This window comes from Schistocerca gregaria, chromosome 4 (assembly GCF_023897955.1).
Source record: "Schistocerca gregaria isolate iqSchGreg1 chromosome 4, iqSchGreg1.2, whole genome shotgun sequence".
In the NCBI taxonomy this organism is placed as follows: Eukaryota; Metazoa; Arthropoda; class Insecta; order Orthoptera; family Acrididae; genus Schistocerca; species Schistocerca gregaria.
The window spans coordinates 313798157-313822737 of record NC_064923.1 but is presented as its reverse complement, the minus strand read 5'-3'; the positions used below and the strand labels follow the sequence as shown (position 1 = coordinate 313822737).

The window sequence follows — 24581 nt, the reverse complement described above, 5'->3', positions numbered from 1 at the left end:
TCGCTACCGCTTCTGAGTACGCTGGAACCGGCCCCAGTCGCGACGCTGCCTTCTCTGGGACCCATTTCGCGGGAGCACATCCCCAGGTCCATGACACCTATGGATGCTGCTCCAGAGTTTTCACCCAACATCTCGTCCAGGAGGCACGTTCCACACATGAGCTTCCATCCTGGACACTTTTGACCATACTCTCGGGTCTCTACGCAGGATCTTCTCGGGGCCTCACAAGAAGCCATGGATGTCTCCGCACTGTCCACGTCTCCAAAGAAGTGTTTTTTTTCATGGGGGAAAAGTGTTGTGACAGTGCCACCACATTTAACAGTGCCGCCACAACAGTATGCAGAAACGGCGATAGAGGCACTCTGCAACTCGGCTGAGCGCGGGAGCGCCACCTAGCTACGAGCGGCACCGGCCGCGTGTCACGGCACGGCAGTCCAATACAAGATACTGAGTTGATATCATGTAACCAGATTGTTCCTAAGTGAGAGTGTTTGAATATCCACACAATATTGGTGATCAAACGTTATAACACTTTTTGGCTACGAGGATGGGATATTTTCACTGCGTTGTGGATTTGTGTGTTCGTGACGGGGTCCATGTTGTTGAGAACACATTTCATTACTGAGTAAATGTACTGTGAGGCTGTTGTAAGAATTCCTAACCTTTTAAAGAGCTGCCTACAAGATGTACAACTACGAGTCCCACACATTATTCTAACCATACTGCTGTTATTTATTAATTTAAAAATTAAAATTTTTTTCTGAATATGTTCATCTGTTAGTGAGTGGATTCTTTGCTGAATGTTGAAGCTATTATTTTTATTCAGGTTAAAAGCCATTATCATTCTGCTGAAGGGGGTAAGGGGCCAGATTTACCTTTAAAACTTTTATTATTACCTTATAATGAAACTGTAACAATAGGTAAATAACATACAGGAAACATCATCTTTCATTGAAGATATCTGGTGACATAACATTTAGCTAAGTTTATGTATGACACAGTCAAGTAACTTGTAATTTGTTTGTGATTAAATAAAACAAAAAATTTTAAGTAATCACAATTTTTCATTGAAGAGCTATGACTAAATAATCTATGAAGACTAAAAAGTTATTTTCACTGTGGACAAGTGTAAGTAACTGTTGCAAACTAATGATATATAGTGGACAATGTCATGACTGTCTACTGGTTTTTCATGTTTAAAGGTGTGCAGCAACCAGCTTTGAAAGGAGATGTGACTATTCTTTGGCATTTAGGTAGTTGTAGCTAGGACTCAATGTTTATCAAGAAACACCAACTGATCTTAAAGCTGATCTGGCAGCAGCACAAGTAGAATTATAGCAGCTGAGAGCCGCAGTTGTCAGCAGTGAGGTTAATATGACTGTGGGCAAAAATGTGCAGCCAACCATGCAGTTCAGGGAAATTCTGAAAAGACAGAAAAGGAAGTGTGAGTTAAGCCAATTGGTAGTCACAGACTTGAATACAATATGATGGAACTGGGAATTGTCTGAAACTAATATACTTACTGGCTAAATAGTTAGTAACAGGTAACTCTATTTTTAACTAAGTGCAGAGCTCAGTGTTGTCACCTGTGATTTAGAATCTCTTAGGAAAATCATAGGTAAACATAAGCATGTAGTTATTACTGGAAGTGCCAAAAATAGTCAGACCATAATAACATTTACACTCTTGAGGATGGAATCAGACACATTGCTGGGAATGTTTCTCACACAAATGGGAAGAAATGCCATTCTTTTAAAGTTACAATGAGCTCTGGAGGGAGAGTTCTGCTGAAGGCATAAAAGCAGAGCTTCAGGTGATGGTCAACACAGGGGTAGCACTGCACGTAAGTGTGATTTATGCCCCACCCCATTACTTTTAGTGCCTCATTTCCTGATCTATAAGGGGTGATCAAAAAGTTTACATTTGAGGGTGTTTCTGCAGCATGGGGTGACTCCAGTACTAGTACATAAGCACCAACATCTAGGCAAGAGATTTGCGTGTCATTCGTGTCTTTCCGACATGCATGCAGTAAATGCAGAAATATGAACTATGGCAACATTATTACCAAATGCATCCAAACAGGATCAACATACTATTCTTTTCTTGGCTGCTAAAGTACAAACACAGGTAAACATCCATCAAAGAATGAAGAATGTGTACGCAGCAACATGTCTGTTGAAAAAAGCCATTTGTCTAATGATGCTCCAAGTTCTGTGCTGATCATGATTCGACACAAAATCAATCTCATTCATTACGGACAACAACAAGTGGGTGGTTGATGATGCAATTGGGACAGTCCAGCACATGACCATTTGTGCACTAGCAAAGGATCACACCCTCAGCTTTGATAGCTGCAACACATTATATGGCAGAATTTAGGCTACCATAAAGTCTGCAGCTGGTGGATATCCAGGGTGTTGAATGCTTAACAAAAAACAAACCAGATGTGGTTGTTTGGCTGTGACACCTCATGCATTTCAGCGTTGAAGGCAATACTTTCCTCTAGTGAACTATTGCAGACAGTGAAATCTGGTATCATCACTGGGAACTGGTGTCGGAAACCTCAATGATGCAATGGTGTCACCCATTGTTCCCTGATCCCAAGAAGTTCTGGAGCCAGCCATCTACTGGAAAGGTGATGCTCACACTGTTCTTTGATTACCATGGCCCATTGCATATCGATTTCAAGGAAGCTGGTGTCTGAAGAACAGTGCTGGATAAATTACAGCATGCAATTAAGGTGAAACATCTGGGAAAACTGCAAGAAATTGTGCTGCTGATTCTTAATAACATATTCCTATATTGCAAATCTTATAATGCAGAAGTTATACTATCTCAAGTGGGAGGTATTCAAGCACCTGCATGTGGTCATGGTCTCATCCCATGCAACTAACATGCCTTTGGTCTCTTAAAACAGGCTTTGAAAGGTCAACGATTCCTAACAGATGAGGATGTGCAGCAGGCAATTATAGACTTCTTCACACTGAAGGTAATGGTGTTTTACCAAAGGGGTATGTCCACCCTGGTGTGTCAGTGCTATGATTGCATCATTGTTCATGTCACCTTTGTATCATTGGCATAACGTTTCTGGGCTGCATGACCTTTGAACAGAAATGTTTTCATCACCCCCTACAGTTCCTTCAGCACCACTTGATTTAATCTGAGTACATTCAGTTACCATTGTTTTATTTTTGTTGATGTTTGTCTTATAACCTCCTTTAAGATACTATCTATTCCTTACAATAGATGTTCAAAGTCTTCTGCTGGCTCTGACATAATTGCAGTGTCATCAGTAAACCATAAAATATTTGTTTCTTATGCCTGAAAATGAATTCCCATTCCAAATTTCTCACTGGTTTCCTTTCCAAAGCAACCATGTTTCAGTAAAAGTTGTAGATAACATTACACACCCTGTATTTTATGCCTGATACTGTTAGAACTCCACAGAATATATTGCAGCCAACATTGTCAAAACAACAAATTATATTAATTTGTTGTAATACAGAATTTCTGATTGATAATGCTACCCTACAAAGCTAAAGAGAAGCGATTTACCTCTAGTAATAGATATAGCTGCTTTCAAAAGTAGATTGATATTTCATATGAAATGGAAAGACCACAACCAAGACAAGTGTTACTTCTGAAGAAACTACACACAAACACATGAAATATGGCATTGTTCACAATGATGCTTACAGTAACTATTTCAGATCACTCTTTATGTTGATCCCATTCACAAAATATAATTGCCCTGAAGTCATAGATCAAAGTATAACAACCATAACCCTTACTGTTCTGCTTAACTGACCACATATTTTCCTTACACTAAAATTCCAGCCAATCTTTTGCCAGCCATTTACAGTGCATTTGTATATGTTTTAATTTATTAAATAAAATTTCTATATGAGAGACAGATATCATCTGTGACTAAGTTTAAATTGCTCACAGCTTCCAAATGCTTTATGAACTGTTCTGTCTAGAAATCAGCTCAATATATCTGTATTGCAGGTCTTCAACACAGTAATTGAAACAAGTGAAAAATCCGATATACTGGATGTCAGATTAATGACACTTCTTGCTGCAATTACACTTGCAGTGTATACAAATGTTTCACGTGGTTTATTTGAACGGCACAAGTTGGTGTTCAGTTTTCTACTATGTATAAATATATTAAAACATGCTGGTGAGATAACAGAAGCTCAGTGGGGATTTCTTTTAAGAGGACCAATGTCTGCAAAAAAGGTACTAAACAATGTCTTATTTTAAAAACTTATTATAATATTTGGTAATCTGAGTAGCATGTGGAACACATTGTTTATCGATGTACCCTGTCCTATAATATGTGCCATTATCAAGTAATTTTATGTTGAACATAAAACTATTGTTTTGCAGCTCATAATTCTAAGCTCTACAGAAGCTCAGGCCTATCACTATATGAGGTGTCATATCATTGAAAATACCATCACCAGTTAAAGTGGTTGAACCTCAAGTGGAGAGGAATGGAGAGCCAGGCTGAAATTTTCCAATTGCATTGTGAGAAAGGTGGAAGCAGGTACAGAAAGCCAGTACTAAGGCCCTTAAACATCAGAAGAGAATGGGACAGCTCAATGCTAGACTACCACAGTAATGTACAGGGCAATGAGAGATGTTAACAAGCTCTTAATCACAAAGGAGAAAATGAAGAAATTAGTCACCTAGTATCTAGGTCCATATAAAGTAACTGAGATGACCCCACTGATGAAGATTAATCTACAGCTGCTGATACATAAAATTGTTGTACCTGTCAGACATATAATTCTTTTTTAGGGTGAGCTGGGTTCACTACCTCCATTTTCACTTCCAGTCCAAAGAAAGGAGGGATAGGATTATAAGAGACAAAAAATACTGGCCGTGTCTCTGTAAAATGTAAGCACTATACACCTTAAGGCAATGGATGTGATAGTGTATTAAGAATTTTGGTATTTGATTGGGTGTTTGTGGTGTAATGTACCACAATAAAGAAGATTTGAGCAAATTATGGAGTTTGTTGTTATATTTTGCTTGAGACATTGGTTTGAAAACTATAACGCATGGGTAAAGTTCTTTTTGAGATAGGTTAATGATTATTTTTTGGGGGATAACATGTGTAATGTTTACTTGAAATGATTTGACATGTTAGTGTAGTAATTTGGGATTTGTTGTATTTTTCAAAGCATGGCAGATGATGTGAATAATTTGTTCGCTTTTGTTGTATGGAAAGTGCAGATTATTGTAATCCATTTCCAGACTTAAGAGGACATTAAGAGGAATGAACAGTTCTGAAAAGGGCAATCACAGAGGCTGGAAAGGAAAACATAGGTACAAAGATGGTAACGCAAAGAAACCATGGGTTATGGGAAAAATACTTCAGTTGATCGATGAAAGAAAGAAGTACAAAAATCTTCAAGGACTCTCAGGAATACAGAAATACAAGTCACTTCAGACTGAAATAAATTGGAAGTATAGGGAAGCTATGGCAGAGTGAGAAACTTGACAGAAATCGAAAAAGAATTGATTGTCAGAAGAACTGACTCAGCATACACAAGCAAGGTAATTCCACTGTTAAATGCAGAGGAGAGGGTGGATTGGTGGAAAGAGTACATTGAAGGGGGAAGACTTAAAATCAAATATGGCAGCAGAGATAGACAACATTCCATCAGAACGTCTAAAATCATTGGGTGGAAGTGAACATGACAATTCATGTTCATGTGTAGAATGTATGAGTCTGGCAACACACCATCTGATTTCCAGAAAAACATAATCCACACAATCCTGAAGACTGCAAGAGCCAACACGTGTGAGAATTATCACACAACCAGCTTAACGGCTCATGCATCCAATTTAGTAACAAGAATAATATACAGAAGGATGGAAAAGAAATTAAAGATGTGTTAGATGATGATCAGTTTGGATTCAGGAAAGGTAAAGGCACCAGAGAGTCAGTTCTGACATTATGGATGATAAAAATCAAGACACGTTCATAGGATTTGCCAACCTGGAAAAAGCATTTGGCAATGTAAAATGGTGAAAGGTGTTCAAAAATCTAAGAAAAATAGAGATAAGCTGTGGGGGTAGATGGGTAATCTGTGGGGGAAGATGGGTAATTTACAACATGTATGACAACACTGACAATGTTGAGTGTTTATGGAAAAAGTTTAAGGCAATTGTAAAATGCGTTTTAGACAGGTACGTGCCAAGTAAAACTGTGAGGGACGGGAAAAACCACCATGGTTCAACAACAAAGTTAGGAAACTACTGCCGAAGCAAAGAGAGCTTCACTCCAAGTTTAAACGCAGCCAAAACCTCTCAGACACACAGAACCTAAACGATGTCAAAGTTAGCGTAAGGAGGGCTATGCGTGAAGCGTTCAGTGAATTTGAAAGTAAAATTCTATGTACTGACTTGACAGAAAATCCTAGGAAGTTCTGGTCTTATGTTAAATTAGTAAGTGGCTCGAAACAGCATATCCAGACACTCCGGGATGATGATGGCTTTGAAACAGAGGATGACACGCGTAAAGCTGAAATACTAAACACCTTTTTCCAAAGCTGTTTCACAGAGGAAGACCGCACTGCAGTTCCTTCTCTAAATCCTCGCACAAATGAAAAAATGGCTGACATCGAAATAAGTGTCCAAGGAATAGAAAAGCAACTGAAATCACTCAACAGAGGAAAGTCCACTGGACCTGGCAGAATACCAATTCAATTCTACACAGAGTACGCGATAGAACTTACCCCCCTTCTAACAGCCATGTACCACAAGTCTCTAGAGGAAAGGAAGGTTCCAAATGATTGGAAAAGAGCACAGGTAGTCCCAGTCTTCAAAAAGGGTTGTCGAGCAGATGCGCAAAACTATAGACCTATATCTCTGACGTCGATCTGTTGTAGAATTTTAGAACATGTTTTTTGCTCAAGTATCATGTCGTTTTTGGAAACCCAGAACCTACTCTGTAGGAATCAACATGGATTCTGGAAACAGCGATCGTGTGAGACCCAACTCGCTTTATTTGTTTATGAGACCCAGAAATTATTAGATACAGGCTCCCAGGTAGATGCTATTTTCCTAGGCTTCCGGAAGGCATTCGATACAGTTCTGCACTGTCGCCTGATAAACGAAGTAAGAGTCTACGGAATATCAGACCAGCTGTCTGGCTGAATTGAAGAGTTTTTAGCAAACAGAACACAACATGTTGTTATCAATGGAGAGACGTCTACAGACATTAAAGTAACCTCTGGTGTGCCACAGGGGAGTGTTAAGGGACCATTGCTTTTCACAATATATATAAATGACCTAGTAGATAGTGTTGGAATTTCCATGCGGATTTTTGCGGATGATGCTGTAGTATACAGAGAAGTGGAAGCATTAGAAAATTGTAGCGAAATGCAGAAAGATCTGCAGCGGATAAGCACTTGGTGTAGGGAGTGGCAACTGACCCTTAACATAGACAAATGTAATGTATTGTGAATACATAGAAAGAAGGATCCTTTATTGTATGATTATATGATAGTGGAACAAACACTGGTAGCAGTTACTTCTGTTAAATATCTGGGAGTATGCGCGTGGAACGATTTGAAATGGAATGATCATATAAAATTAATTGTTGGTAAGGTGGGCACCAGGTTGAGATTCATTGGGAGAGTCCTTAGAAAATGTAGTCCATCAACAAAGGAGGTGGCTTACAAAACACTCGTTCGACCTATACTTGAGTATTGCTCATCAGTGTGGGATCCGTACCAGATCGGGTTGACGGAGGAGATAGAGAAGATCCAAAGAAGAGCGGCGCATTTCACTACAGGGTTATTTGGTAACTGTGATAGTGTTACGGAGATGTTTAGCAAACTCAAGTGGCAGACTCTGCAAGAGAGGCACTCTGCATCGCGGTATAGCTTACTCGCCAGGTTTCGAGAGGGCGCGTTTCTGGATGAGGTATCGAATATACTGCTTCCCCCTACTTATACATCCCGTGGAGAACACGAATGTAAAATTAGAGAGATTCGAGCACGCACGGAGGCTTTCAGACAGCCATTCTTCCCACGAACCATACGCGACTGCAACAGAAGAGGAAGGTAATGTCAGTGGCACGTAAAGTGCCCTCCGCCACACACTGTTGGGTGGCTTGCGGAGTATGAATGTAGATGTAGATGTACAAGAGCCAGGAGTGAGTAATGAGAGTGGGAGCTGAAGAATGAAGTGCTCAGATTAAAGAGGGTCTAAGACTGGAATGTAGTTTTTAGCCCCTACTGTTCAATCTATGTATTGAAGAAGCAATGAGGGGAATCAAATAAATGTTCAGGAGTGGAATAAAAATTCGAGGTGAAAGGAAATCAATTATATAATTCGCTGATGGCATTGCTATCCTCAGTGGAAGTGAAGAATTACAGGATGTGTTGAACAGTGTAATAAGTAAAGAATATGGATTTAGAGAAAAATAAAGAAAGATGAAGTAATGAGAAGTAGTAGAAATGAAAACAGTGAGAAACTTAACATCAGGATTGCTGATTACGAAGTAGATGAAGTTAACCAATTCTTCAACCTAGGCAGCAAAATAACCCAAGACAGACAGAGCACAGAGGGCATAAAAAGCTGACTACACTGGAAAAAGGGCGTTCCTGGCCACGAGAAGTCTACTAGTATCAAATATAGATCTCACTTTGAGGAAGAAATTTGTAAAATTGCATGTTTGGAGCACAGTGTTGTATGGCATGTTATTCGGCATATGTGTGTTACTTTGCTGACCAAATTCTGCTGTCTGTGGGTTATTCAGTTGTCTGTTACCATTTTGTGTTTGCCAAGCAATCAGCTGATTATTGCCAGTAGCTTGTGTGTCTACATATTGTACAGACCAGCCATACGTTACTCATTCGTTGTAGTTGTTTTTGTTAAATCTTTGCCTATTTCTTGTATATCCACCTTTGTGTGTATGACTTTCTCCATTGCCATTCTGATTACCATTACGATTAGCATATATCTGTGTGGGATAAGGTTTCCATCTGTGTTGTACTACTAATCCATTGTTTACTTGTTGGTCTGTAAATTTCTGTGTCTCTATCGGCGTATTAACAGGCTCGGTTTGCACTGGTCTCTCTTCGTCTCTCTTCGTATATTACATCTATTGAGTCCAGTACAGACAGAAAGTATTCGGTGTCATGTTCCGGTGTGGGAATGAGTTTTTTCCTACGCGGGCAGGAAGATGGTTCTTTAAAATTTTCAGCATGTCTACTTGAGGTATCAGGTTCATGCAGTATCTGGTTTTATTCAAATATTTTTCAAGATATCCCCTTAAGCTTCCATACTTGCTATTGAACAGAGCTTGTTACTAGACTTAACTGTGATCCCCAGAACAAAATAGTCTGTTGTTTATAAAGATAATGCAAACCTGATAATACCAATCATATCGAATACTTATTCAGTGTTTAAGGTGCACCTCAATATTTACCTGTTCATTGTATAAAGGATAACAATTTCATATGCTAAGGTATATGGAGTTGTATCATCAAAACTCTATGTTATGTACAATGAGAATAGTGTTTATGTAAGTAGCAAATATGTATAAACTGATTAATAACTGCTGCTTGAATAATTGGAATACATTGACTGGAAAGAATAGTTGTAAGAAACTGAAAGGTAATTTACGAATCTGTACACAATCCTGGGTGACTTTAACTGGTAGTAACACCAACAGACCTGCAGCATCAATACATGCAAGGCCAATATACATAATTTGCACTACTTACTTCTTCAAATTAATTCCATTGTGCATAGCCTTAATTACAACAATTCCAATGCAGGATTATTCCTCTGACACTCATGCATATTCGTTTTGTCTGCTCCAAACCTCCTGATGCAGGATCTCGGCGATGGCCGAAATGATGAGCAGACAGGGATGCACATCTCACATATGCAAATTAATTTCTAATAACTTGTTATAATACTTTAAAGGTACAGTTGAGCTACACATGGTACAACAGATCCAAACATATATCAGGGTGCTACCACTTATAGAAACAAACAAGTGATGATACAGGAATTAATAAATTGAAGAGCGTATTTCTTCTTTTGTTTCATGCAGATGTATCAAAACATTATCGTTGCCACGAAACAACTCATTAATTTACCTCTGCATTGTGTATATCCCATTCAGTTAACATATAAATTACAGTATAAAAAGAAAAGAACGAAAAAATCTTATGTTTCAACACAAATTGTCCAAGTAAAGATTATTCAGTATTAAGACTTTCTCTGTTATCTAAGACAATCTCTATCAGGTAGCTAGGAAAACTAAAGATTATCACTCTGTAATGATTATATTTCTTTCAACAGGTAATATACATCATAGAGAACTACCGTAGATATGAGCAGTATGGCCTGTGGCATAAGTACAGTATCAGGAACAAAAGTAACCTCGAATAACTCCATTGTAACTATTAAAGAACAACAAAGTACTTCTTAAGTATATTAACTACACTCTTCAGAGACTTACCAAAGTGTATCTTATTGAACAAACTTCTTACATTTTGATGGAAAAGTCCAACTGTATTATGACTGTTAATCTCTGTACTGTCCAAACAGCCTTTTTTATCACTTGATTTATTGTTGCAACTGTCTCTATACACCAATAGTTCTAAAGAAAAATCAAAGATATTCTATCAGAACTAAGTCATTATGAAGTTATGGTTGTAACCCATTTATATTGTATTTACAGTGTTAGAATGTAATACTTCAGTGAACAGTAACATAATGTATGCTTTACTTCAATGTTGAAAATATTTATATATAAATAATATAATATATATAAATTGTGATACAAGTATGTGTATGCTGTAAACTGTATCAACACATAGTGCTTCCGATGGCTTCTGATGTTTGTACAATAATAATAAAACTGAATTCAATTAAAAATCAGTTCAGTTCAATATGTCCATGACGTAGGTGTAATCAGATTATAGGGAAAGACAGAGATTGATATACATGTGACAAATAACTGAGGGCAGTGGAGGTATATGATACTTTCATAAGCATTTTCAAAAAAAAAAAAAAAAAAAAAAAAAAAAAAAAAAAAAAAAAAAAAAAAACTTTTTACACTAGAAGACATCACCACCTCTAGTTATCTGTGGAGTGGTCTTTGACCCACATAAGACATCCTCAGATGCTGCACTTCTAAATTTGGTAAATGGAACTGCTGGGTCATCCAATACTTTTTATTCTGTATTGATTATAAGTGACACACTCAAATATATTGTTTATAATAAACAGACATGATGAAGATAAATAAGCTTCTCAAGCTGGGTTCTGGAAAAAATCATTACATCTTAAATAGATTCCGAAATGTGCCTAACGAATGTAGCCCTACATAAAATACCAGAGGTTACAATTAAACTGGAGCTACTCACAAAAGTCCAGTGTGGCCTGTAATCGGTAATTACTGTATGACAGCGAAACTTGGTAGATATTATAATGTCTTAATGTGGAACTGATTTATGCTGGAAAAAAACAAGTTCCAGTTTTGGCCAACAGGTGAATGCAAAAAATATGTATAGAAATAATTCTGTATGTAATGGGAAGAGGAACAGGACATGGACAGAATAGGTCAGGCAAATGCAAAAAAGTGTAATGTTGATTTTATTATTAACTGCCTCACGCATAATTTGGTCATATGAACACTAGAGACATCGACAAAATGCTCGCATACCTAAAATGTACGGATTCAGGGGGAATTGGCCACTGTCTGTAAACCGCTAGAAGCTGTGTTGGCCATGGTTGACAGGCTCCAAGCTGTTGCCCTTGGCCGTGGTGACATTGGGTCACCTGAGGCAAGTGCTTTGGCACCTCTGGAACCTGTAGCATTGCCTGGGATCTCTGATGCCAGTGCGCCCTCGGATTTGGACATCTCTGCCAGTTGACACTTGCCTGATGGTGTTTTGCAAACTGTGATGGGGTCGCAAATCCCTGTGCAGAAGGCAAAAGTTGGTGCTGGCCACAAGGCTATACCCTTACGCCTCCGTAACAGGTTTGAGGTACTGCCCACTGCTGAAAGTACTTCTGAGCCAGCAACGGTGACCTTGCCTGTTGCGGAGTGGCCAGTCTTCCTGAGAGGTCCAGACAAGCGCAAAGGGTTGGACTGCTTGTCATTGGAAGCTCCAATGTTAGGTGGATGATGGAACCCCTTAGGGATATGCCAGCTAAGGACGGGAAGAAAGCCAATGTGCACTCCGTGTGCATACCGGGGGGGAGTGATCCAAGATGTGGAAAGGGTCCTTCAGGAGCCCCTGAAGGGTACAGGGTGCAGCCAACTGCAGGTGGTCGCTCATGTCAGCACTAATGATTTGTGTTGCTATGGATTGGAAGAGATTCTCTGTGGTTTCAGGCAGCTATCTGAGTTGATGAATACTGCCAGTCTTGCTAGCAAGATGAAGGCAGAACTCACCATCTGCAGCATCGTTGACAGGACTGATTGCAGACCTTTGGTACAGAGCTGAGTGGAGGGTCTGAATCACAGGCTCAGATGGTTCTGTGACCGTGTAGACTGCAGATTCCTCGACTTGTGCCATAGGGTTGTGGGGTATCAGGTTCTGCTAAATAGGTCAGGTGTCCACTACACGCAGGAGGTGGCTACACGCATAGCAGTGTGATGTGGACTGGGTAGTTTTTTAGGTTAGGCAGTCTCGAGAAAGATCAAAAAGGACTCTAGTCTCAAAGGGTACAGAGCAAAGAAACTACGAGAATTGACCAAGCAACAGTCAGTATTGTAGTTGTAAATTGTCATAGCTGTGTTGGAAAAGTACCAGGTCAGCAACTGGAAGCAGTTAATTCCATAAATTATCTGGGAGTATGCATTAGGAGTGATTTAAAATGGAATGATCATATAAAGTTGATCATCTGTAAAGCAGATGCCAGACTGAGATTCATTGGAAGAATCCTAAGGAAATGCAATCCGAAAACAAAGGAAGTAGGTTATAGTAAGCTTGTTCGCCCACTGCTTGAATACTGCTCAGCAGAGTGGGATCTGTACCAGATAGGGTTGATAGAAGAGAAGAGAAGATCCAACGGAGAGCAGCATGCTTTCTTACAGGATCATTCAGTAATTGCAAAAGTGTTATGGAGATGATAGATAAACTCCAGTGGAAGACTCTGCAGGAGAGACGCTCAGTAGCTCGGTACGGGCTTTTGTTAAAGTTTCGAGAACATATCTTCACCGAAGAGTCAAGCAGTATGTTGCTCCCTCCTAAATATATATCGCGAAGAGACCACAAGGATAAAATCAGAGAGATTAGAGACCACACAGAAGCATACCAACAATCCTTCTTTCCACGAACAATACGAGACTGGAATAGAAGGGAGAACTGATAGAGGTACTCAGGGTACCCTCCGCCACACACCGTCAGGTGGCTTGCGGCGTGTGGATGTAGATGTAGAGCTTCAAGTGCTGATAGAAAGCACTGAAGCTGAAATTGTTATAGGAACAGAAAGCCAGAGATAAATTCTGCCGAAGTTTTTACAGAGGCACAAACCGTCTTCACAAAGGATAGATTAAATAAAGTAGGTGGTGGTGTGTTTTTGTCTGTTGATAGTAGTTGTTCTTGCAGTGAAGTTGAAATACATAGTTCCTGCAAATTACTATGGGTGGAGGCTATACTCAACAGCCGTACCAAAATAATAATAATCCGCTCCTTCTACTGACCCCCCCCCCCCTTTTCCCAACTAAGATTATACAATAGCTGAACGATTCAAAGAAAACTTGAATCTCATTATAATTAAGCACCCCACTTATACAGTTATAATTAATGGACACTTCAATCTACCCTCAATTTGTTGGTGAAAATACATGTTCAAAGCCGGTGGAAGACAGAAAACATCTGCCGAAATTGTACTAAATGCTTTTTCTGAGAATTACTTTGAACAATTAGTTCATGAGCCCACACGAATTGTAAATGGTTGCAAAAACAAACTTGACCTCTTGGCCACAAATAATCCTGATCTAATAGAGAGAGTCATGATGGATACAGGGATTAGAGAACACAAGGACATTGTAGCGAGGCTCAGAACTATATCATCCAAAAACACTAAAAATGAACGCAAAGTATATCTATTTAAAACAGCAGGTAAAAATTCCCTTGATGCCTTTCTAAGAGAGAGTCTCCATTCCTTCCAAGCTAATTATGTAAGTGTAGACCAGATATGGCTCAAATTCAAAGATGCAGCATCAACAGCAATAGATAGATTCATACCACATAAGTTAGTAAGAATGGGACTGATCCACCATGGTACACAAAACACACCTGAACACTGTTGCAGAAGCAATGAAAAAAGCATGTCAAATTCAGAAGAATGCAAAATCCCCAAGACTGGCTAAGTTTCACAGAAGCTCAAAATTTAGTGCAGATGTCAATGCGAGTTGCTTTTAATAGTTTCCACAATGAAACATTGTCCCAAAATATGGTAGAAAACACAATGAGATTCTGGTCATATGTAAAGTACACCAGTGACAAAAAATGGTCAATACTTTCACTGTGTGATACCGATGGGAATGTTACTGATGATGGTGTCACTAAGGCGGAGTTACTAAATACAGTTTTCTGTAATTCCTTCATGAAAGAAGACAAAGTAAATATTTCAGAATTTGAAATAAAAGTAGATATCTTAGGTGTTGTGAAACAACTCAAATCACTTAAGAAAGGCAAGTCTTGCAGTCTAGATGGTATACCAATCAGGTTCCTTTCAGAGTATGAAGACACAATAGTGCCTTTCTTAGCAATCATACACAACTGTTCACTTGACAGAAGGTCTGTTCCTAAAGACTGGAAAGAGCACAGTTCACACCAATATTCAAGAAAGGAAATAGGAGTAACCCATTGAATTACAGATCCAAATCACTGACCTCAATTTGCAGTAGGATTCTGGAGCATATACTGTACTCAAACATTATGAATCACCTTGAAGAAAATGACTTATTGACACATAACCAACACGGATTCAGAAAATATCATTCTTGTGAAACACAGCTAGCTCTTTATTCCCGTGAAGTAATGAGTGCTGTCGACAAGGGATCTCAAATCGATTCCATGTTCCTAGATTTCCAGAAGGCTTTTGACACCTTTCCTCATAAGCAATTATTAATCAAATGAAGTGCGTATGGAGTATTGTGTCAGTTGTGCGACTGGATTTGTGATTTCCTCTTAGAGAGGTCACAGTTCATAGTGATAGATGGTAAATTATCAAGTAGAAAAGAAGTGATATCTGGCATTCCACAAGATAGTGTCATAGACCCTCTGCTGTTCCTGATTTACATAAATGATCTTGGCAAATAATCTGAGCAGCCCCCTTAGATTGTTTTGCAGACGACACTGTAATTTACCATCTAGTAAAATCATCAGATGATCAATTCCAATTACAAAATGATCTAGAGAGAATTTCTATATGGTGCAAAAAGTGGCAATTGGCACTAAACAAAGAAAAGTGTGAGGTCATCCACATGGGCACTAAAATAAATCTGCTAAATTTTGGATTTGCAATAAATTGCACAAATCTAAGGGCTATCAGTTCGAATAAATACCTTGGAATTACGATTACGAGGAACTTAAATTGAAAAGACCACACAGATAATATTGTCAGGAAGGCGAAACAAAGACCGCGCTTTGTTGGCAGAACGCTTAGAAGATGCGACAAACCCACTGAAGAGATGCCTACATTACACTTGTCCGTCCTCTGCTGGAATAATGCTGCATGGTATAAGGATTCTTACCAGGTAGGATTGACAGAGGGCATCAAAAAAGTACAAAGAACGGCAGCTCGTTTTGTGTTATCGTGCAATAGGGGTGAGAGTGTCACTGATACGATACACGAGTTGGAGTGGCAGTCACTGAAACAAAGGTGGTTTTCTTTGAGGTAAGATCTATTTATGAAATTTCAATCACCAACTTTCTCTTCCGAATGCAAAAATATTTTTTGACACCCACCTATGTAGGGAGAAAAGATCATCATAATAAAATAACAGAAAGATTTAGGTGTTCCTTTTTCCTAAGCGCCATTCAAAAGTGGAATGGTAGAGAAGTAGTATGAAAATGGTTCAATGAACCCTCTGCCAGGCACTCAAGTGTGAATTGCGGAGTAACCATGTAGATGTAGATGTACAAAACGACATGATCAACTGCCCACAGCAGTTCCACTGGAATCTAAGCAATGTGTTCCTATATACTGGCCTTCAGATCAGCTAGGGACCAGACGGGTCCCTGTTAATGTGTTCTTTTAGATATTCCCAGAGTCAAAAGTCATCATATCAGATGATCTTGCAAGACATGCATCTAGAAAACCTCTGGAGATAGCACACTCATAGAAGGTTGCATAAGATGGAACTTTCACTGGGCAAGCAACACGAGGTGTTGTCCATCTTGCAAAAGAACTGTGATTTCCACACAGTTGCACTCTCTCAAATCAGGAATCACATGCTGTACAAGGAGGTCTTGATAATGTGCAGGTGTCATGGTACACCTGACAGGCCTCCTGGATGTATTCTCTTCAAAGAAGAATGGACCAATAATAAGGATGCTTTTGATTCAACACCACACAGTCATATCTTATGAGTGCAGTGGCTCTTCCTGCACAGCATTTGGTTTAACAGTACCCTGAATTCGGCAGATCTGTGTATTCATTGCACTCTGTAGTTTAAAATGTGCCTCATCACTCCGTAGAATATTGCCCAGCCATATGTCATCAACTTTGACCCATGCCAGAAATTGAAGAGTTAATTCAGAATGTTGGTGCAAATCGTGATGTCACAGTTGCTGCACCATCTAGATTTTCTGCAGGTATCAATGTGATATAGACTGCAAAACTTTTCATATCGCTGACCATGGGATGACAGTTCTAGTGACACTGCACGAGCACTATCACTACCTGGCACATATGCAGCATGGTTAGTTGCAGCAACAGCAACCTTGTCAATAACTTCCAGTCAGATAGGGCACCTTCCTCTTCCAGGTGAAATGCCTAACTCACTCATGTTTTTGGATTTCATTATCATAATCTTTAAACCATTTAATGATATTTTGCCTTTCCCCAGAACCTTCAGTCAGTGATGCTCTCTCACATAAAACTGTTTCACTAATAGTGCATGGTCTCTCTTCTGATAGCCATACTATTCAGTTACATTATGGATTGTCAAATGTCAGTGTGCATCTCATATCATCAAGCAAACAGTGGTGGTGGTGGTGGTTAGTGTTTAATGTCCCGTCGACAACGAGGTCATTAGAGACGGAGCGCAAGCTCAGGGTAGGGAAGGATTGGGAAGGAAATCGGCTGTGCCCTTTCAAAGGAACCATCCCGGCATTTGCCTGAAACCATTTAGGGAAATCACGGAAAAACTAAATCAGGATGGCTGGAGATGGGATTGAACCGTCGTCCTCCCGAATGCGATTCCAGCGTGCTAACCACTGCGCCACCTTGCTCAGTAAGCAAACAGTGTTCAGTGCCAAATATGCACCTGGTGGCCATAATTGGAATTATTTTTTTCCCAGCATAAATCATTTCCTCATTAACATGTTTGTATAGCTACAAAGTTTCACTGCCATACAATAATTACAGCCTACACTGGACCTCTGTAAGTAGTGGCTTTTTAATTATAGCCTTGCAGTAGCTTTCTAACAAAGGGCTAACAATAAATCCAACCCTACATTAAATAACACCCACTGTCGGTCTTACCATACTACTTATAAAGTTTACTTCCCCTCATCCCTACCCTAACAAATTTCTCCTTTCTCTCTGAGGAAAAACCTAACAGTCCCAAAATCTAAGAACCTTTTTTCTTTTTTTGCTTCTAAATACGTCTATTGACAATACCAGAATTTTTCCACCTGATGGTAAGTACTGGACAGCAATTTTATCTGTTATAATATGAAGAAACATATAATCCAAATTTCTGGAGGGAAAAATATGTAAAATAAGTGAAAGGCAACCACTTACATATATAAAAGTTCTACATGGCATACAGAAGTGTGCAATAGAGCTTTAGAGCTATTCTCTTTTCCTAGTAAGAGTACACACATTCACACTCACAACCACATAGACATCCAAACATACATGGGGATCCCTTCTGACATATCAATGTTTAGAAAATTGTCTTTCTTTCTTTCATAATAAGTTTTTGCTTCCATTCCTAACTCTCATTTTTTCATTTTCATTTTGTTTCTAAATTTGTTAATTTTTAGGACCTTCCAAAGAAGCCTGATATCTCGACTCTCTCAGATGCTATGTGGATGGCTGTCAACTTCTTGGATGATGCATTTCCTAGTTTCAAGGGCATCACAAATGATGCGCTAAAAGCCATACCAGTAATGATTGGAACTTTTAAACAGGTATTACCCTCTTTGTGCACAGAATTTTGGACATGTTTCCTTCTCCCTTTTTTTTTTCTTTAGACTTTAGACTCTAAAAAGATATTTTATCTATAAGGCTAATGTGGTTCCAAAAGTTATAAAATAATATCTAAGAAGCATGACAGTTTTGTGTTTTGACTGCTAATTAACAGCTTGTGTGTAATGTCACATAATTTCCCTATCTGTCACAAAAGTGGAAGTTCATACTGATGAAAACACATAGACTAGCACATTGGAAAAATTCACATACTGAAGCAACTGCACAGTGAGAACACAATAATGCTGAACTTTACAGAAAGCACTATCCTAAGCCGTTCATAACTGGTTCAGTATACTTTTTATGTACTAGGCATACCTAAAGATAAGCTGTATAGGACAAAGCTGGCCATGGTGGCCAAGCGGTTCTAGGCACTTCAGTCTGGACCATGCGGCTGGTGCAGTCGCAGGTTCAATAGGTTAGTTAGGCTTAAGTAGTTCTAAGTTTAGGGGACTGATGACCTCAGATGTTAAGTCCCATAGTGCTAGGAGTGATTCGAACCATTTGTAGATGACACAAGACTGGAATGCTGCATATCAGGCCAAATCAGAAAAATGCACTATTTACCACACTACATAAAAATTATCATTAAATGTGCCAAATATGGCCGGCTGTAGTGGCTGAGCAGTTCTAGGTGCTACAGTCTGGAACTGTGCGACCACTACAGTCGCAGGTTCAAATTCTGCCTCGGGCATGGATGTTTGTGATGTCCTTAGGTTAGTTAGGTTTAAGTAGTTCTAAGTTCTAGGTGACTGATGACCTCAGAAGTTAAGTCCCATAGTGCTCAGAGTCTGTACCAAATTTGATCTCTGTATATAAAAGGCAATGTCCTGACTGACTCATCATCGCCCAGCCCAAACTGCTAAGGATAAATGGCTCTGAGCACTACGGGACTTAATTTTTGAGGTCATCAGTCCCCTGCTAAGGATAGAAACTTGAAATTTGGAGAAGGCATGAATCTTATAGTGTAGGCATCATTTAAGAATGGATTTTAATTTTTCACCCTAAGGTTTGAAATAGGGGCTGAAGGTTTTTTTTTTAATGTCACAATTATAGCAATAGACTATGAAAATTAGTACTTGGTTTCTCAGTCAGAAATAAAGAAATAAGTGTTTCAGCAATTTAAATCTATGGAGGTGAAATAGTAGATGAAAGCTTTTTTGGGGAACTATATTGTTATTTAAGAACTACTGAAAGGTCTATGGACATTGGTATCTGACTTCTCGGTTGCAAATAAAAAAAACCTGTCTTTCAGTGGTTTTGGAAATTGAAACCCCAACGAGGTGAAACAGGGAATGAGATTTTCTATGAAAATATTTTATTTTGAAAGCACTTTTAAAGCTAAATCTGTGACATTTTAAATCTGACTTCTCAGTTAGAAATTAAGAAATATTTATTTCACTGTTTTTTGGAAATTTTACCTCTATGGGGTGAAATAGCTTTTTGAAAGGAGATCGTGAAACTAGAACTACAAAAACTGGTATTTGGTTTTTCAGCCAGAAATTAAAAAATAACGTGTTTCAGCATTTTTGGAAATTCATCCACTGTGGGGCCAAAATAGTGGGTGAAAGTTTTTTTGAAAATAAATAATTACTACAGAAATACATCTATGGCAAGTGGTATTGGACTTCTCGGACAGAAATAAAAGAAGTTTTTCAGTGTCTCAGGAGATTCAGTCCCTGAGGGAGTGCAATAGGGGATGAACATTCATTGGATTAAAAAAAATGAAACTAAATTTATAATAATTGGTATTTAACTTCTTTGTTTGATATAAGGAAATACTTGTTAGGAGTTGAAAGTTGCCACAAGAAATGCAAAAAGGAATGATTACAATAACTTTGGTCTCCAACTACCAGAATTGCTTTTTTGCCAGAAGTACATTTGAAAAAGATATTGCTTATATGACCTTAATTAGTGTGAAAATTTTTGAATATTTTGCAATTTGTGAACATAAAAATTCAAGTAAATAAGAATAAAAAAATCTGTGAAGGCCACACAGGCTATTCGAGCAAAGCAGTGGGTACTAAGCTAGTTAATTCATATTTTGAATGTAAAGAAATGACACTTGGTTATTCAATAGTCATGTTGCAGACCCAAGTTTTTCAATGAAAGTTACTTCATGTATGAGTTAGTAAAATTCAAAAGTCAGTTAATTCATGTAAATTCAAAAGTTAGTTGATTCATGCATTAATTAATTTCAGTGTAGTATTTCAATGATTCTTGGAAAATGACCATGGATTAGGAACAGAATTTTATCCCAGGTAACAGGGCAGTATGAAAATGACAATACTCCTTCAAACTCCAGTTATAAAATCACTGTGTTAAAATCAGACAAATTATTAATTGACGGGATGTCATATGACAGTTCTGAAGATGATGCAGAAGTTATTTATGGGTGGCATTGAATGGCTAAAAATCGCAATACTGTCCACTGTCTTTTTAACAAAGCCATCAGCATAGAGACCTGGAGCAGGGCTTGCACATGCATTTTGTGATCTTTACAAAGCAGACTGGTAAAAACGCTACATGTAAAAATTCAGTACAATTTGTCTTTACAGGTACCAAGCAAATTACAAATGAAATTTAAATATTGTTCTGGAAATGAAAAACTTAATCAACAAAAAATATTTAAAATGTGATTGCATATATATTATACATATAGAAAATATGAATTTCAATATGAATAACACAAAGACAAGATAAAATATTACATGATAGATTACAGCTGTGGTGGTGTATATCAGTACAACCTACATTAAGACGTTAATGATGATGATGATGTTTGATTTGTGGGGCACTCAACTGCATAGTGATCAGTGTCCATACAAATTCCCAGTCTGTACACAGTCCAGTCTAGCCACTTTCATGAATGATGATGGAGACAACACAGACACCCAGCCCCAGGCAGAGAAAATCCCCAACCATAAGACATTGGCAAATAAACTCCAAGGTACTACAGGGAGCCACAGAAGGCATATACAGGATTATTCAGGAGGACTGTCACATAATTTGTGAGATGATTCTGCATATGAAAATAAAACAAAAAGTTGTTTAACATCTGTCCAATCTTCGATTGTTATGGAACAGGAGCAGGTGGAAGCCCACACATGTCCATGAATGATTATGAAGACAAGTGTGAAAATTACTTTCTGAATTACTGTGTAGGCACTGTTGTGGACAGAATGATGGTAGGACATATGACTGATCCACCCTACAAGAGGTGTTCAGAAAGTTCCCCCACCCATCTCAATGTATTTGTCAATGCATTGGAGGGTGTGTTGTGTTACCCATCATGTCTGTGGGCTTTAATATGGGCAACAGCATTGGTGATGTGAGTGAAGAGGGCTTCATATGAATCCAACTTTGTAGCACACATATTGCCCTTTAACCAGCTCCATCAACAAAAGTCTAATGGGTCAGGTCGGGCAATCTGGCTGACCAGTTACTGGGTCCATCATGGCCAACACGCAGTGGAGAAAATGTATTATTCAAATACTGGGATAATTGTCTGCTACAGTGAACTGGTGATCCATCATGTTGCAGGTACATTTGACATTATTGCTTTAATGTCATTTCTTCCAAAAGTGCAGGTAGGTCTTCTATCAGGAAATACGTGTATCCTGTGGCTGTCATACATTTTGGCAGGAACATAGGCCCTGTCATCAATCATACCATACCAGATATTCAATGATAACCTGACTTTGAATCTTGTTTCCCTGGTGTCATTTGAGTTTTCTGTTGTTCATGAATGAGAACTGTGGATGTTCATGATACCATTGCATGTAAATTCAGCCTCATCTGCAAATAAAGTGTATTGCATGCTGTCTCTATGTACAGCCTACCATTTACGAAATTATTGTCTACTTAGTGAGTCACCTGGATACAGATGTTACTTGGGCTGCACATGGAATGTGCCTTTGAATGTATTACACACCACACTTGCATTTGTGGAATACGAAGCTGACAGCTAATGTGCCATGTGCTTGTGGTGGGACTCCAGGGTATAATTGCGATAATGTCTTCCCCTCCCTCAGCTGATTGGACGGCCTCACATTCTGATGTTACGTGTACACTGGGTACTGCTCTGAATTCATGTAATGTTTGAAAAACCATGGAAAATATCCCAGCACAGGGGGTTCGTTGATCAGGAAAGTGTCTCTGGTAGTCTTTCACATCCACACAGGCACTCCCATTTCGGTACCCAGACACAAACAACTTGTCTGCCTATTTTACATGGGTGAATGTATGAGGCATGTTTGTATTCATGGACACAATGGACTCGCTCAGTTAAAAAATGCTGAAACATTACACACATGGCCTCATGACTGCTACCTGATCCAGCCCATAACTGCACACTGGATACACTTGCAGCTGTTGCCTTGGAGCACCATCACAGTTCTGCCATCTGTTGGAGAAACCCCACATCTCATGAAAGATGGATCATTCATCTGTCCCACTATTATTTTATTCTCCACAGTGCCTACATAGTATTTCAGTAAGTAATAGCCACACTTGTCTTCATACTCTTTCATACATGTGTATAGTCTTCAGTTTGCTCCAGTTTTGTAATAATCAAAGATTGGAAACATGTTCATAGGACCCTTTTAATTTATTTTCAATGCAGAATTATCTCACAAATTGTGTGACATTCCTCCTGAATCATCTTGTATATTGTACTGGAAGGCAGAGACAGGATTATCTGCAACAAATAATTAAGAACAATGGATATAACCATTGCTCTGAGAGGAAGAGATTGTTACAGCAGAGGATGAGGGCAAGGTGGAAGCTTTGGCATTTCGTTGTCACAAGCAATGTAAAATAATCTTATTGTAAAGGTAGTAACATTTAGTTATGTACAAGAACTTGAGTGTTATTCTTTAACTTTCATTGAATTTCACTCTCGGGTCACCTTATGATAACAAAATTTCATTTCAACAAGAGTTTCATGTGAGAAAAATATTTGTATTATACTTTGTTCCAGTTAAGAGTCAATTTGTTTTCTATAAGCCACAGACTTATGTTATAATCTACTCTAGTTGCTAAATCATTTACATTACATCCCTTGCCTCATACAGTGACCTTTGTTTCATCTGCACAGAGAAAATTTCTTGACTATCTTGCCACGTACGGGGCAACTCATAAGAAAAACAAGAGATACAGAACAAAATCATGTGCTACCCCTCATTTTACATTACCATAGTCAGAAGTGAACAATTTACAGTTTCTTTTGTAGCTGCTGAAAGCTAAACCTTCCTTTCAATTAGTTCCCATTGAGTCTCTGTGTGATGCTTCATTCATTCTGCTCATCATGATTCCATGAGTCTTTACAAATTCTGCTTCATTCCATATGTCTTAATGTTTCCATGAGACTTCTTTTCCAAACTGTGCTTAAATGTTACTAACTTTGACTAATATTTTGAGTGCTTTAAATTCAAGCCCATACCTCCTTTCTTTGCTAATAGACATTTTGCTTAGATTCTAAGACATCATCTTTATTGACTTTTGTGGTGATTCCTTGCTCTATAACTCTCTAGCCACAGTTGTGTAGTATCATCCATTCAACATTGGTTCTCACTGGTGGCAGGCATTTAAGTAACATAATATGACTATCCTGGATACTATTTATATTAACAGATGCAATTCGCAGAAAGACAATCTGCAGATTTGCTTGTTTTTTGGTGTAAGATGCTCATTTTGTCAGGATGTTTTCTTCCATCTGTGATGGGCTAGGACAATTTCAAAAAGTTCTAATATTTATAATTTTATTTTTCCTTGAAGAATGTTACTGATGCATCCTTCCTCCCCCCCCCCCCCCCCCCCTGCCCCCCTGATAACTGGTTTGGTGCAGCTCTCTAAGCTACTCTATCATGTACAAGCCTCTTCATCTCCAAATAACTGCAAGTTACACCCTTCTTAATCCTCTTATAGTATTCATTTCTTGGTATCTCTCCACGATTTTAGCCCTCCACACTTCCCTATAACATGAAATAGGTGATCCTTTGATCTCTCAGAAAGTGTCATATCAACCAACCCCTTCTTTTAGTCAATTTTTACTACAAATTTCTAGTCTCCTCAATTCTGTTCAATACTGCCTCATTACTTACATGATCTATCCATTTAATCTTCAACATTCTTCTGTAGCACCATGTTTCAAAAGC

General features: G+C 38.6%; 1 protein-coding gene across 1 annotated transcript in view; it reads left to right on the top strand.

Moving 5' to 3' along the window:
• LOC126365881 (dynein axonemal heavy chain 6) overlaps positions 1-24581 on the top strand; it is a 1020408-nt gene that overhangs the window by 840359 nt on the left and 155468 nt on the right. The window contains exons 56-57 of the mRNA XM_050008578.1: positions 4009-4242; positions 18219-18365. Of these exons, the coding sequence (XP_049864535.1) occupies positions 4009-4242; positions 18219-18365 (381 nt within the window). The remainder of the gene's footprint in view (positions 1-4008; positions 4243-18218; positions 18366-24581) is intronic.